The sequence below is a fragment of the Pteropus medius genome, unplaced genomic scaffold, assembly GCF_902729225.1.
Source record: "Pteropus medius unplaced genomic scaffold, Ma_sr-lr_union100, whole genome shotgun sequence".
NCBI classification, from domain to species: domain Eukaryota; kingdom Metazoa; phylum Chordata; class Mammalia; order Chiroptera; family Pteropodidae; genus Pteropus; species Pteropus medius.
In genome coordinates this window covers 8,943,015-8,955,083 of record NW_024349802.1, presented here as the reverse complement: position 1 = coordinate 8,955,083, position 12,069 = coordinate 8,943,015, and the positions used below count along the sequence as shown (strand labels likewise).

The following is a 12,069-nucleotide window of genomic DNA, read 5'->3' as shown; positions in this document are numbered from 1 at the left end:
GAATCAATTTAGATGGAGGAGGGGACCTAGAAGGGCTCTTTCAAGAGATAAGATTTAAGCTGAGGCCTGGAAATGAGTGGGAGTTAGCTTAGTGTGATGAAGGGTATGCATAAGTGGGTAGGGGGTCAGGGTGCAGGCAAGCCAGGGGTCTGAGGCATACTGCATTTGAGCCCTCAGAGTCCGCCCCACAATAGAGCCTACTTTTGTATCTGACCCCTGGACAGACTTTTGTGTTGTATAGTGATCTGATCTAATTCTCTCCTCTCCCTACTCTTTAAAATGAGGTGTATTTTATACACAGTAAAATGCACAGCTATTCCATTTTGTTTCTTGTCTTTCTCATTCAGAGTGGAGTGGGCAATACAATGGTTGCATCCTAGGTTTAGCAGCAAAGTTTAAACAGTGGAATGACTTTTGGGCAGTAACATTAAATGCAAATAATTATGTATAAAATGAGTTATAGGACATGTATCAAAAAAATGGTTGGTGATTATATCAAGTCAGTATCACATTTAAATTCATTTAGGCACCTGACGTAAATATTGAGGTTTACATCAAAATGCAAGAAATTACATTCTTTGCAACTCTAAGATGGGGGAGTTATGAGCCAAGGAATGTGGGTGGCCTTTAGAAGCTTGAAAGGCAAGGAAACATTCTCCCTCAGCTTTCAGAAGGAACTCAGCCATGCTGACACCTTGATTTTAGCCTGGTGAGGCCCATTTGGGACTTCTGACTTCTAGAACTGTAAGAAAATAAATTTGTGTTGTTTTAAAACACTGAAACAAAACAAAACAAAAAACAAACCCAAAAAAGAGTATGTTTGTGGGAGGTCATACGATCATATGATTGAAACCAGCTTTTCCCCTTCCCTTTTCATCATGTATTTATTTAATATATATTTTTTAAGTACAAAGTGTTTACACACCAGAGAACTAAAGATGTTCCACTCTAGATCCTTTTTGCCTCACTAGGTATGTTTACTTCGCAACTTTGGTCTAAGCCAGTAGTGGTCTCTATCACGCCCGTTATCTTAGAGCAGATAGCAGCAGATAGACTAATTAGAAGACTTTGGAAAAAAATAACTTCACTATTGCTTTAAAAAAATGCTTTGTAGGGGTGGGAGCAGGGGCCAGAGTGAAGGTGTGCAGCTTCAGAGGACATGCAAGAATAGAGATGAGGCAGGAAATGAGCATGAGTGGAGACCTAGGTCTGGGCCTCCGCTTTACTGTTAATTCTCAGAGTGCTGTTATTCTAGCCCTCCCCCACTGCAGGGTGTCAGTTTCCCCATCTGTAAAGTAAGGGCATGAGACTCAGTGACCTCTGGCAGGACAAGAAGCTTACTCTGATTTTTTTCTCTCCCTCTAACTAGAGCTTCTCTGACATCTACACTGACACCCTGACTTAAGGTTCAGTGTTCTCGTCTTAGAACAGGAATCAAAATAGTACCCATTCTGTTGGGTGGTCATGAATTAGATTGTCTGCCTTCAAATCTTCTCCACCATTTTCTAGCTGTGTGACCCTAAGCAAGTTACTTAACCTCTCTTAATGTTTTCATCTGTAATATGTGCATAATATCAGTACTTTATCACATAGGGTTGGTGTGAGGATTAAATGAATTAATTTAGGAAAAGCACTTAGAAGAGTGCTACCCCATGCCAACAGACAGTATGGGTTCAGAGAGCACTGTGAACATAAAAGCCCTTTCACCAAGGAGCACAGAGTCTGAAGCTGGAGACAGCATGAGTGCTCTGTAGTGTGGTAGGGCCAGGGTGGAGGACCCAGGAAGCAGGGAATGGCCATCACTGCCTTGATGGGGATGGCCAGGGCAGACCTCACTGAGGGAATGTTGTTTGGGCCAGATTTTCAAGGAAGAATGGGAGGTTAGGCCTGCCTCCTTTGCCCACTGGTCTCTGTCCTCATTGGTATGTGTGCCCCTTGACGAGCCTGTTGTGTTCATCTCTGTGCAGGGTGGAGAGGGTGCAGCATATGCAGGGGCTCCACTGGGAGGCACGGTGTGGAACCTTCAGGGAACTGTGCATTGTGTGGAATCAACAGGATACACTATTTTCCTTTTTTTCTCCTCACTTTAAACTATGGTTTGGTCAGGGGTAACCTTGGGGAAAACCAAATGAAAAAGGTTGAGAAGAGAAAGTTTGAATCAAAATGTGTCTTCTTCTTCATGTTGTTACGTATCTGCTGAGGCATTTGCTCAGTCAGCTATCTATGAACACAGTATTTGTTGAGGATTTGTTGCACTGAGGAGGTGAGCATGGAGGCACTGGGGCTCTCCTGAAAGCCTTGGAGATGAGGGTCAGAGATTTAGGGCTTGGTTCAGTGGCTGGGAGAGCTATGTCCTTAATCTCTTCCTAGCCACACATACCTTGGAGAGACTGAGTTGCCGTTCTGTGGTGGAAGTAACAATTGTCATACCGACACTTACTAGTACTCACTGTAAGTCAAGTATGTGTTGATCATTTCACATGCATTATTTCATTTAATTCTTATAACCGCCAATGGAATGTTCGATTACGATCCATCTTTGACAGTTGAAGAAGCTCAATCTCAAAGGGTTTAAATGGGCAGTACCTACAGTCAAATGGGTAGTAAGTGATAGAATTGGGATTTGAATCCAGCTGTGTCCAACTCACTGGGCTCTGTTGATGTGGTGAACTCAAGTTTCTTATTAAACGAATGATCAGAATCGATACTTCAGCTCATAATAATTAATAAAAAAAAAACTAACCAAGCACTCCCATGTGCCAGGCGTTGCTTTAAATGTATTATCTCATTCGATTCCCACAACAAGCCTTTAAGACAGTACCATTATCTTCATTTTACTGTTGAGACAGAGGCACAGAGAGGCTAAGTAATTTGCCTTTAGTCACGTGGCTGGTAAATGGAAAAGACAAAATCCAAGTGACACTTTTAATCACAGTGCTATTCTATTCTGCTAGCTCTCCTGTTCATCTGTATACTTCCCCCCCTTTCCCCTTCCCAATCCTTTTCTCTCTCTCCCTCCCTCCCCCTCCCTTTCCCCCCCTCTCTGCTTTCCTTATTTTTCTCAAGAGTTTTTTAATTTAGCACTGTTTCTGTGCCAGGCCTCATGTCTGGTGCTGACAGAGACAGACCTACAGTGTGGCTGGGGCAGAGGCCTTGGGCAGCCCTGTCACCTGGCCCTTTGGCTGGTGCCCTCCCTTTGTACATGGCCCTGCCCCCCTGAAATTCCAGGAGTAGGTGCTTTCTGAGGCAGGGCATTTCCTTTTGTTTTTGTTGAAGGAAATAAACTCTGTGACGGGATATCCTCTGCTGTGTTTTCATGTTATCCAAGGGAGAGAAAAAACAAAACTGGGCCTGCATGTGAAAAATGGAAGGGAGGCCATTTGCAAGCTGGAGGGGAACCTGTAAACTCTGCTGAGGGTCATTCCAGGACCTGTTTTCCCAGAACCATAGTGCTAAGGTGGCAGAGGCAAGATAAAAGCTTTTGTACATAGAGTCATCTTCCATTCCTACAGGGGTTCCAGCTAACTACTCCTCGGTCTCAGCCTCCTCCTCCATCCAGGGGCCAAGCATTACTGCCCTAGTGATTCTGCCGGGACAGGCTTGCTTCAAAGCTGAGGGCCAGAGCTTGGCCTTTTGTTCACAGTCTTGTACTGCTGCCACTTGAGGGAGTCAAGTTGCAGGCAAGATAAGAGAAGAGGAAATCCATTGACAGCTCTCATTGATGTGGGAGAGAGAAGTGAAGACAGCCCCTCGCTCTCTTGTCTTTCACAGGCTCTGGGGATGTGGTTGTTCTTTATGTGTGCAGCCCCTAGAACCCCACTGGGCCAGACCCCAGTTCTTATCCCTGAGACTCATTTTGAGTAGTGATATGTCTCCCAGCCTCCAAACCTTCCCCCTCAGCATTCTTTCTTTAGTTTCCTTCATGCCTTTCTGTAGGAAGCAAGTAATGGGAAGAAAAGGGCCTTTGACTCATAGCTAATCACAGTGTAAGATGAAAGAGAAGGAAGGAACAATTGGAGAAACCACCAGCCCCATTCATTTTAGGAAGTCAGCCTGGGAATGCTTTTGGGCCGGAGCAGACCCAAACAGGATGGGGGTACGTGGAGTGGTGGAAAGCCTTATAATTTTTGCCTACTAAGTAGGTTTTGTCAACAGTAGGGAAGTTGAAAGCTACGTGGGTAGCTCTATCCAGGGAGGTTTTAAAAACTGAAAGTTATAACCTAAGGAGTATGTTCAGGAAGTATTTATTATTTTATTTGTTTGGCTGGTTGTCATGAGCTTGAGAATTAAGCACCAAACTATGCCATTGTCCTTGTAGTGAAGAAGAGGGCAAGGGGGAAGGAGATATGTGTCCCTGGCATCATCTCATCTTGATTTGGCTGAGAATGCAATCTGGGGTGGCTTGGACTCTCAGAAATCCTCTTCTGTGAGGCTAAAGGGCTGCTGTCCCATTCTTGCCTCTCACCCTTTTGGGGCTTGCCACACTACTGAGTAGGGTATGTGCTGGATGACATTTGACAATTCCTTTGCACCAGGGCTTCTTAGGGTAACTGGTTAGATGTTTCTCCTCCTTAGGGTGACAACTGTCCCAGTTTGCCCTGTATGGAGGAATCTCCTGAGACACGGGTTTTTCAGTACTAAAATTGGCAAAGTCGGAGCAAGCCAGATTGGTCAACTTATGGCCCTAACTGTAAGGTTTGTAGCTAGAGTTGGTAGGGGGCGTGTCATGGAGGTCATTCGGGGGTTTGGAACACAACTTTCCGTTCCTGATATGTATTCAGCAAGAGTGGTTAATGGTTCTCTACTTACCTAACAGGCAGAGACTAATCTGGTCTTGGGATCTGTTTGCCTAGGCCGAACAAGCTCACAGGTTAATTGAGTTTCCCAGTTTATGGCTGCTTGATGGGCACGGTGGCTGCCTAGTGAGGATAGAGCTTAGGGGGTCAGATTTGGAGCTTGGCTGTATTCACGTATGGTCTGAAACTTAAGAGTGAGTGATTTTATCTTTTTCCTTCTCTAGAATGAGTCAGGGTTCAGAAAGTACCAAAGACACATGCTGACTTACTGTTCTCCACCTGGGAACATAGGAGAGTGGAATAGAGAGGGTGGAGGAAGGGAAGGAGGAACCTGTTTTCTAGAACTCAGCCATTGTGAAAAAGAAGTTTAATAAGTTTCTAGGTTGGAAGAGCTTATCTTGTTGAGAACAAGTGTTTAGCTCGGGAGTAGGACTGCTGTGGGAGTTCTTGGTGGTTTTTGCATGTGGGCGGGGATGAAAAAAGATGACCCCTGTCCCAGTGTTAGCACTGAAAGCCCTATGTCTTGGGAAACCCCTCAGTCCTGGGCAAACCTGGATGGCTGGTTACCCTAGTGGAAGGACAAGGCCTAAGAATGGGCAGTTGGGCAGTTTTTACCTTGAGCACATGGAGGTGAGGAGAGCCAGAGCTGAGGCTCAGAACTGTTTTAGTAGGTGGTCAGACGTCCAGAAATAAGTAAATAAATAAAATCACTAAAATACCCCTAGGCTTTTGTAGTGCTTTGAGTCAAGAAAACAAATATATTTGCAGCCCATGTCTTCTTGGGCATGCCCTTGTGAATAGGAACAGCTGGCCCAGACATTCTCTTTGAGATCCAGGGAAGGAGGTGAGAGCAGAGGTTTAGGACATGGCAGTTGTTTTGGGGTGAAATGGGTGCTGGGATCGCTGAGCTAACCAGCTGCAAATCAAACTGTTCGGTTCTGTTATTTAGTTTTATTTTTTCTAAATTTCTTTTTGGAAAGTTACTCACATTATTTACCCCTCCATAGAGTGGGGTGTGGGGAAGCAGAGCTGGGGTCAAGGACTCTGGCTATCTCTCCTGGATTTTTGATCCAGAGGGCAGAGAAAGGCCTGTGGGAAAGGCCTAGAGAAACTTGATGGGGGTTGCCAGTCTGAGCACCCATCTGGCCTGCTCAAGCCGGTCTTCTCTGGCTTTTAGGAAAAACATGCAAACACACCTGAGCAGGAACTTTTTCTGTCTTTTAGGAAATAGTGTAAATACTCGTGTCCTGTGACCTTTTAAAAGGAAACTCAGCTCTCCTTTTTCTGAGAATGTACCTAAAGATGTTCTTTACTGTTTATCTGTTGTATGGGAGAATAAAGTTTGTTTGTCTGAGTCCTGAGGGATTTGGGGGTGACTCTTGTTCCAGTAGATTATAAGGTCCATTAGAGCAGGGATCTGGTTTATCATGCTTACCACTGAATCTTAGAGCCTAGACCAGTGCCTGGCACAGGGACACTCAGTAATTAAGTGGTGAACCAGCTTGTGAACAGTTCAACAGGTACTTTTCTGTGTGAAGACAGCATGCTAAAGGCAGTGATTCTTAAACATGGCTGTATGTTAGAAGTACCTAGGGGGCTTTAGAAACATCTCACTGTCTAGGCCACACCCATTCCTATTAAAATTAGAATCTTTGGGGCGGGACCCAGGCATCAGTATTTTAAAAATTCTCTAGGTGATTTTAATGTGTAGCCAAGAAGAAAAATCAATCTATCTTAGTCTGCTTGGGCTGTCATAACAAAATACCACAGATTGGATGGCTTAAACAAGACAAATTTGTCTCACCGTTTTGGAAGTTAGTAGTCCAAGATCAAGGTTGCAGCTGATTCAGTTTCTGGTGAGATTCTCTTCCTGGCTTGCAGAAGGTCACTTTCTCTCTATGTCCTTAATTTTAGAGAGAGAGCACTGGTTTCTCTTCCTCTTCTTGTAAGGGCACCAGCCTGTTTGGATTAGGGGCCCACTCTTACAACTTCATTTAACTGTTATCACTTCCTCATAGGTCTGATCTCCAAATGTAGTCACATTGGGGGTTAGGGCTTCAACATGTAAATTGCAAGGGTGGGGCACAAGCATTCAGTCCATAAGGGTCTTGTTACTCAAAGTGCAGTTCATAAACCAGCAGCTTCAACTTCACCTGGTTGCTGGTTAGAAATTCAGGCTCTCAGGTCCAACCTTAGACTAATTGAATCAGAACCTGCATTTCAGTAAGCTCCCCACTGAATTCACATACACATTAACAATTGGGAAGCACTGCTTGGGAGTTTATAGGATGCAGACAATTGGCTGGTGCTTAGGGTCCCTGAAGTGTAGAGTTGTAGGAAGATTGGGGCTGCTCTGAAGGCCAGGCCAGGAAGTTTGGACTGACTTGCGCAGGCAGTGGAGAGTCATGTAAGGACTGCAAGCATGGGTGTGATATGATTAGAGCAGTGCTTTAGGATAGGGGTTCCCAAACCCCCGGCAGTGTGCTGGTACTGGTCTGTGGCCTGTTAGGAACCCAGCTGCACAGCAGGAGGTTAGCAGCAGGCCAGAGAGCAGAGAGCAAAGCTTTATCTGTATTTGTAGCTGCTCCCTAGTGCTAGCATCACCGCCTCAGCTCCACCTCAGATCATCAGGCATTAGATTCTCATTGGAACATTGGTCCCTGGTGCCAAAAAGGTTGGGGACCACTGCTTTAGGGAGTTAAGGCCCTGCCTGAGAGATCCTGTGTCTCAGAATGTCACTTTTTCCTCCAGGTGCTGCTCCCAGCAGCCAGCTTGCTACAGCTCATGGATGTTCGGCAGAACTGCTGTGATTTCCTGCAGTCTCAGTTGCATCCCACCAACTGCCTGGGCATCCGTGCGTTTGCAGACGTGCACACCTGCACCGACCTTCTGCAGCAGGCCAATGCTTATGCAGGTAACGGGGAGCTGGGCTGCCATACCCCACACCCCCAAGCTTATGGATTTAATAACTTGGTCTGCTGTAAACTACTCAAAGATTATGAGACGTGCACTCTACTGTGAAGCAGTTATAATTTAGTCAGGGAGACAAGACACAGGTGAAAAGATCATTAACAATAGGGGAGTTCAGCTCATTGCCAAGTATGATGTGATTAATTGCCAGATGGATGGCATAGACAGTAATTCTCATCAGAGGAAGGAGATCTGAACAGAATTTGTGGGGAAGAGTAATTTGAGCACTGTTTGAAATAAATCTTTTTCGTTGTTTAAGAAAATTTCTATTTTGATCAAAGTATTCTTTAAACAGGATTTTAAAAGTCGAATATTACTAAGGCTATAATGACAAACAAGAGTCCCCTGCCTTTCCACACCAAGTCTTGTTCTCTCTTTCACTTCCAAAAGAATTAAAATGCAGGCTCTGATTCAGCCAAAAGGTGCTTCATCTACTATTTATCTTCGTTTATATGAATAATATGTTTATGTTACTACTTTTGGATTTACTAGTTTTGGATATTATCTGCTGACTTCTTATAGAAGAGGAAGATTGAGATTTCGTAGACTTTTCCCTCATATACATATACCCTTCCCCTCTCTTTATTCTCCTAATATCATTTGTACAACTGAGCTGAGTTATGTATTATAATGATACTTTTTCAATCTAGAAACTTTTAAATCAGAAAGGCAGAGCAATTGCCTTCTTTTGCATAGTATTACTATCATTTACTCTTGTAAGACAGACACAACTGAACAGTCCTTTTCTATGCATCAGATAATCTGTTGATTCCATTATATTTTTCTTGGAGACATTCTCTCTGCTAGAGCTTGTCTTTCTGTTATTTTAAGATCCTGTTATTTTAACAGGGTTTTGGGAGAGAGTAGAGGTGAATGTGAATTTTCAGTCTACCATGTTTAGCTGGAAAGAAAATCTTCATTGATATTTATTTCAACTTAAAGATGAAGATCATGAGTGTCTTAGGAAATGTGTCTAGTCATTTTAATCAATTCAGTCATGGACACCTTCTTCTCTTGCAGTAAAGCATCTCATTCCTCCCTCTCCCCAAACAAACACCATCTGTGTTTTGTCTCTCCTGTGTAGCCCATGTCTGAAAATTAGCTGAGGGCCTCCTGGCTGCCTACCTGCCAGCTCCCAGTCCTGCATTAGCCCCTTGGTCTATAAAGCAACAAGCATTTGCTCTGTTTCTTGGCATCCTTTTGTTCTCTGATCAAGCCCCCGACTCCAAGAGCCTGCATGACTCTCATTTCTCCCTCTCATTCTGAGGACACAAATGGGACCAGTTAAGATGATCCTGATGACAAGTGATTTTTGTGAGGAGCATTCCCCCCAATACCCTAATTCTGAATTCTGCTGATTCTTCCTGGCTCCTGTTTCTCTGCTTTCTCCTCTGTGCCCTCTTTTCCCTACATATTCCCCACCCCCTTTCTGTTTTTTTCTCAGGGTGCCCTTTCTCTCCCTGGAAAGGGCTCCTGAGCCTAGTCTCTGAAGAGGCCACTTTCTTGAGGGATGTGCTCAGGCTTTGCTTCAGCAGGAACGAGGAGTTTGGCCAAGGCCCAGGAACATCTGCTGGTGTGGTGGCAAAGGAAGACCATTTAGATGCCAGGAATTCTCTGTCTCTCTTCCTGTCCCCTCCCTAGCCTTTTCCTTCTACATAGTGTGTATGCATACATGTGTGTACACACAGCCCATATCCCATCCTTTTGTAATTGGCTGATGTGATCATCTGATGTTGGGGAGTATACTGAAGCCCCACCTTTAATAAAATCTCCCACATTCTTCTAGCCTGGCCTTTCCCCACTTTCAAAGTCTGTATTTTTTCCCTTTGCCCCTTTCATTGTCTGATGGTAAGACTCACCTGTGGGAGAGTAGGGAGTATGCATTTGGGAATACATCATCATCTTGGTACTCCCTGGTCCCGATGTCATGGTGATTGGGTTTTGTCGGGTTTATGGGTATGTGTGTACGCATGTGTATATGCAGATACCCTGTTGAATTATTTTTAGCTAGTGTTTGTTGAGCAATTTCTTTGAGTCATACTCTGTGCTAAGCATTTTATGTGTGTCATCTCATTTAATGATTTTAATAGCTAGAGAAACTAAGGCACAGAGAGGTGAAGTAATTTGTTGGGGTCACACAGCTGGTAGAGACAAGCATGATTCAAACCTAGACAGTGTTGACTCTGTGGCTTCCAGGCTCTGTTTGGACATCAGATGGCCTTGTGAATTGGTAATTGAGGACTGTTGGTGGCTAGAGTTGGCATTTTCCATTGTAAGTGTGAGCCTAGAAGCCTATGCCATGTAGTTACCAGATCCAGCAATCAGACAGTGTAGACAGATGACCAGCTGTCTCTGCTAGACACGGATGTTTAGTCATCTTGCTGTGGGGAAGTGAGACATAGATGTCTTCTCTTCACTGTTGGGAGGCTGCCTCCGTACTGCACGTGTGAGCCCTCCTGCTTTTCCTGGCTTGGTCAGCGCGACTTCAGGCTGAGAGCCTCCTCCCTGTCATACAGACCTTCTGTGGAGCCTATGACCATCTCTTGTAACTTTCTTTGCAGTCCACAGCAGGGAAGTCATGGTAATGCAGAGGTTTGTAAGACCATGATGAAAAAACATGAGAAGAAGGAGAGTGAAAGTAAGATTGTGCAATGGTTAGAGAAGGAAGTATAAAACGATTGTTTGGGCTTATTCCCTCACATTCACCCACTGATGTGGGCCTGCTTCTCTGGTCTTGCACTTCCCGACTTGAGGTAGAATCTGGTGCTATCTGTCATCACTGCCTCTTGAGACAGAGCTGCTGCCTCATCCCACTGTAAGTGTGGGTGGTGTGGGCACGCTAGGGTCCCATGAAGGGGGTGGTGTCAGCCCTATGCTCACAGGCTTCTCTGGCCCTACGCTTCGCTTAGGAGGTATTGTAAACCAACCAACCACGAGGAGACTCTTCAGATCAGAACTGGGAATCAGGCCAGCCAACACTTAGGAACCGAGTGACCCTAGGCCTGTTTTCTCCTCTTATGATGGGGGTAGTACATCCTGTTTTGTTCTCAGGATGGTTTGGGGATGGAGCAGGACAGGGAGGAGGGCCTCCTGTAGAAGTAGGCACCACCCGAGGCAGTGCTCTGGAGCCTCCCTGCCAGCTTTGTCATCTGCAGTCGGACCTGAGTCCTGGCAGAGATGGGACTTCTTGGGTCACTACCTCTGCTGCTGCTGTGGACAACACGTACTTTGGGGGAGAGGACCATTTCCAGAGCTTCTCATTTTGGTTTCTCTGTATCCAGATACACAGGCAGGTGTCTTCTGCTTCCGTATCCTCACTAGTCTCTGTCTAGCTGGCGTCTGCCTTCACTCGTTGGTGGCCACAGCTCTGCCACTGATATCTGTTCTTTTTCCTTCTCCAAGAGAAACATTCTTTTGCTGTTATAACTATTATTGTTGTTCTTATCGCTCTTTTAACACAAAACCACCCATAATTATTACAGAAAAAGTAGAGGGGCAGAAATAGCAGGAAAAGCACCACAAGCCTACCCAGAGAGAACCATGGGCAGCCCTTTGGTGTATAGCTTTCCCAATCTTTGTCATTACATTAAAAAAAAAAAAATCTTAGCAGTATATTCTCAGCTTCCTTGCGTGTTAGCAGATACACTGCTATGCCATTGTATTAAAACTTTAGAGAATGTATTCGACAAAGTTCAACTTATACCCATGATAAAAATATTCAAATAGTACACAAAGGTGTAAAACGTAAAGCCCGTCTTCTCCCAGGCCCTCTCTCTGAAGGGGGCAGGGGCACTACCTTGGATATCCCTGCAGCGGGGGAATATATATAAATATATAAAATGCTTCTTAACTTACCCAAATAGAAACATTCTGTACTCATTGTACTTTTTTTTGGACTTAATACAAAATCTTAAGAGTCTTTTCCAGACCTTTTTGTGTGGGTATATCTTATTATTTTTATCTGCTGCATCACATGGATGAACTATAATTTATTTAACCTCAGTCCTTGATTGATGGGTATTAATGTTACCTGTTTTTTCTTTTTATAAAATGCTCGAGTAAGTATTTTTCTATATAATATTCTGGAGTACACTTGCAAGTATGTAATAGTGATTGTACCATCTTAGTAGCATAAAGTAGCTAAAAAAGAGAGTATGCATTAAAAAAAAAAATTGATAGATATTTCCCAGTTGCTCTCTAAAAAATGTAACCATTTTAAGCTCAGCTCTTGTTTTCTGATAAGTCTTTAGCTCCCTGGTGAAGGTACCGAGAGGCAGACACAGTGCAACTCTGAGGGGCTGGA

General features: G+C 44.3%; 1 protein-coding gene across 46 annotated transcripts in view; it reads left to right on the top strand.

Annotated features, from left to right (window-relative positions):
- Positions 1-12,069, top strand: part of KLHL3 (kelch like family member 3) — a 235,899-nt gene that overhangs the window by 166,246 nt on the left and 57,584 nt on the right. For 44 of the 46 annotated variants that reach the window (XR_005647248.1, XM_039836141.1, XM_039836138.1 and 41 more), the window contains one exon: positions 7,548-7,710. Coding sequence is in view for 44 of the 46 variants with exons in the window: in XM_039836141.1 (XP_039692075.1) it covers positions 7,548-7,710 (163 nt within the window). In the remaining 2 variants the exon portion in view is untranslated. Of the gene's footprint in view, positions 1-7,547; positions 7,711-7,737; positions 11,056-12,069 lie in introns of those variants that run through there. The other 2 variants (XM_039836155.1, XM_039836154.1) reach the window with 2 other exon arrangements.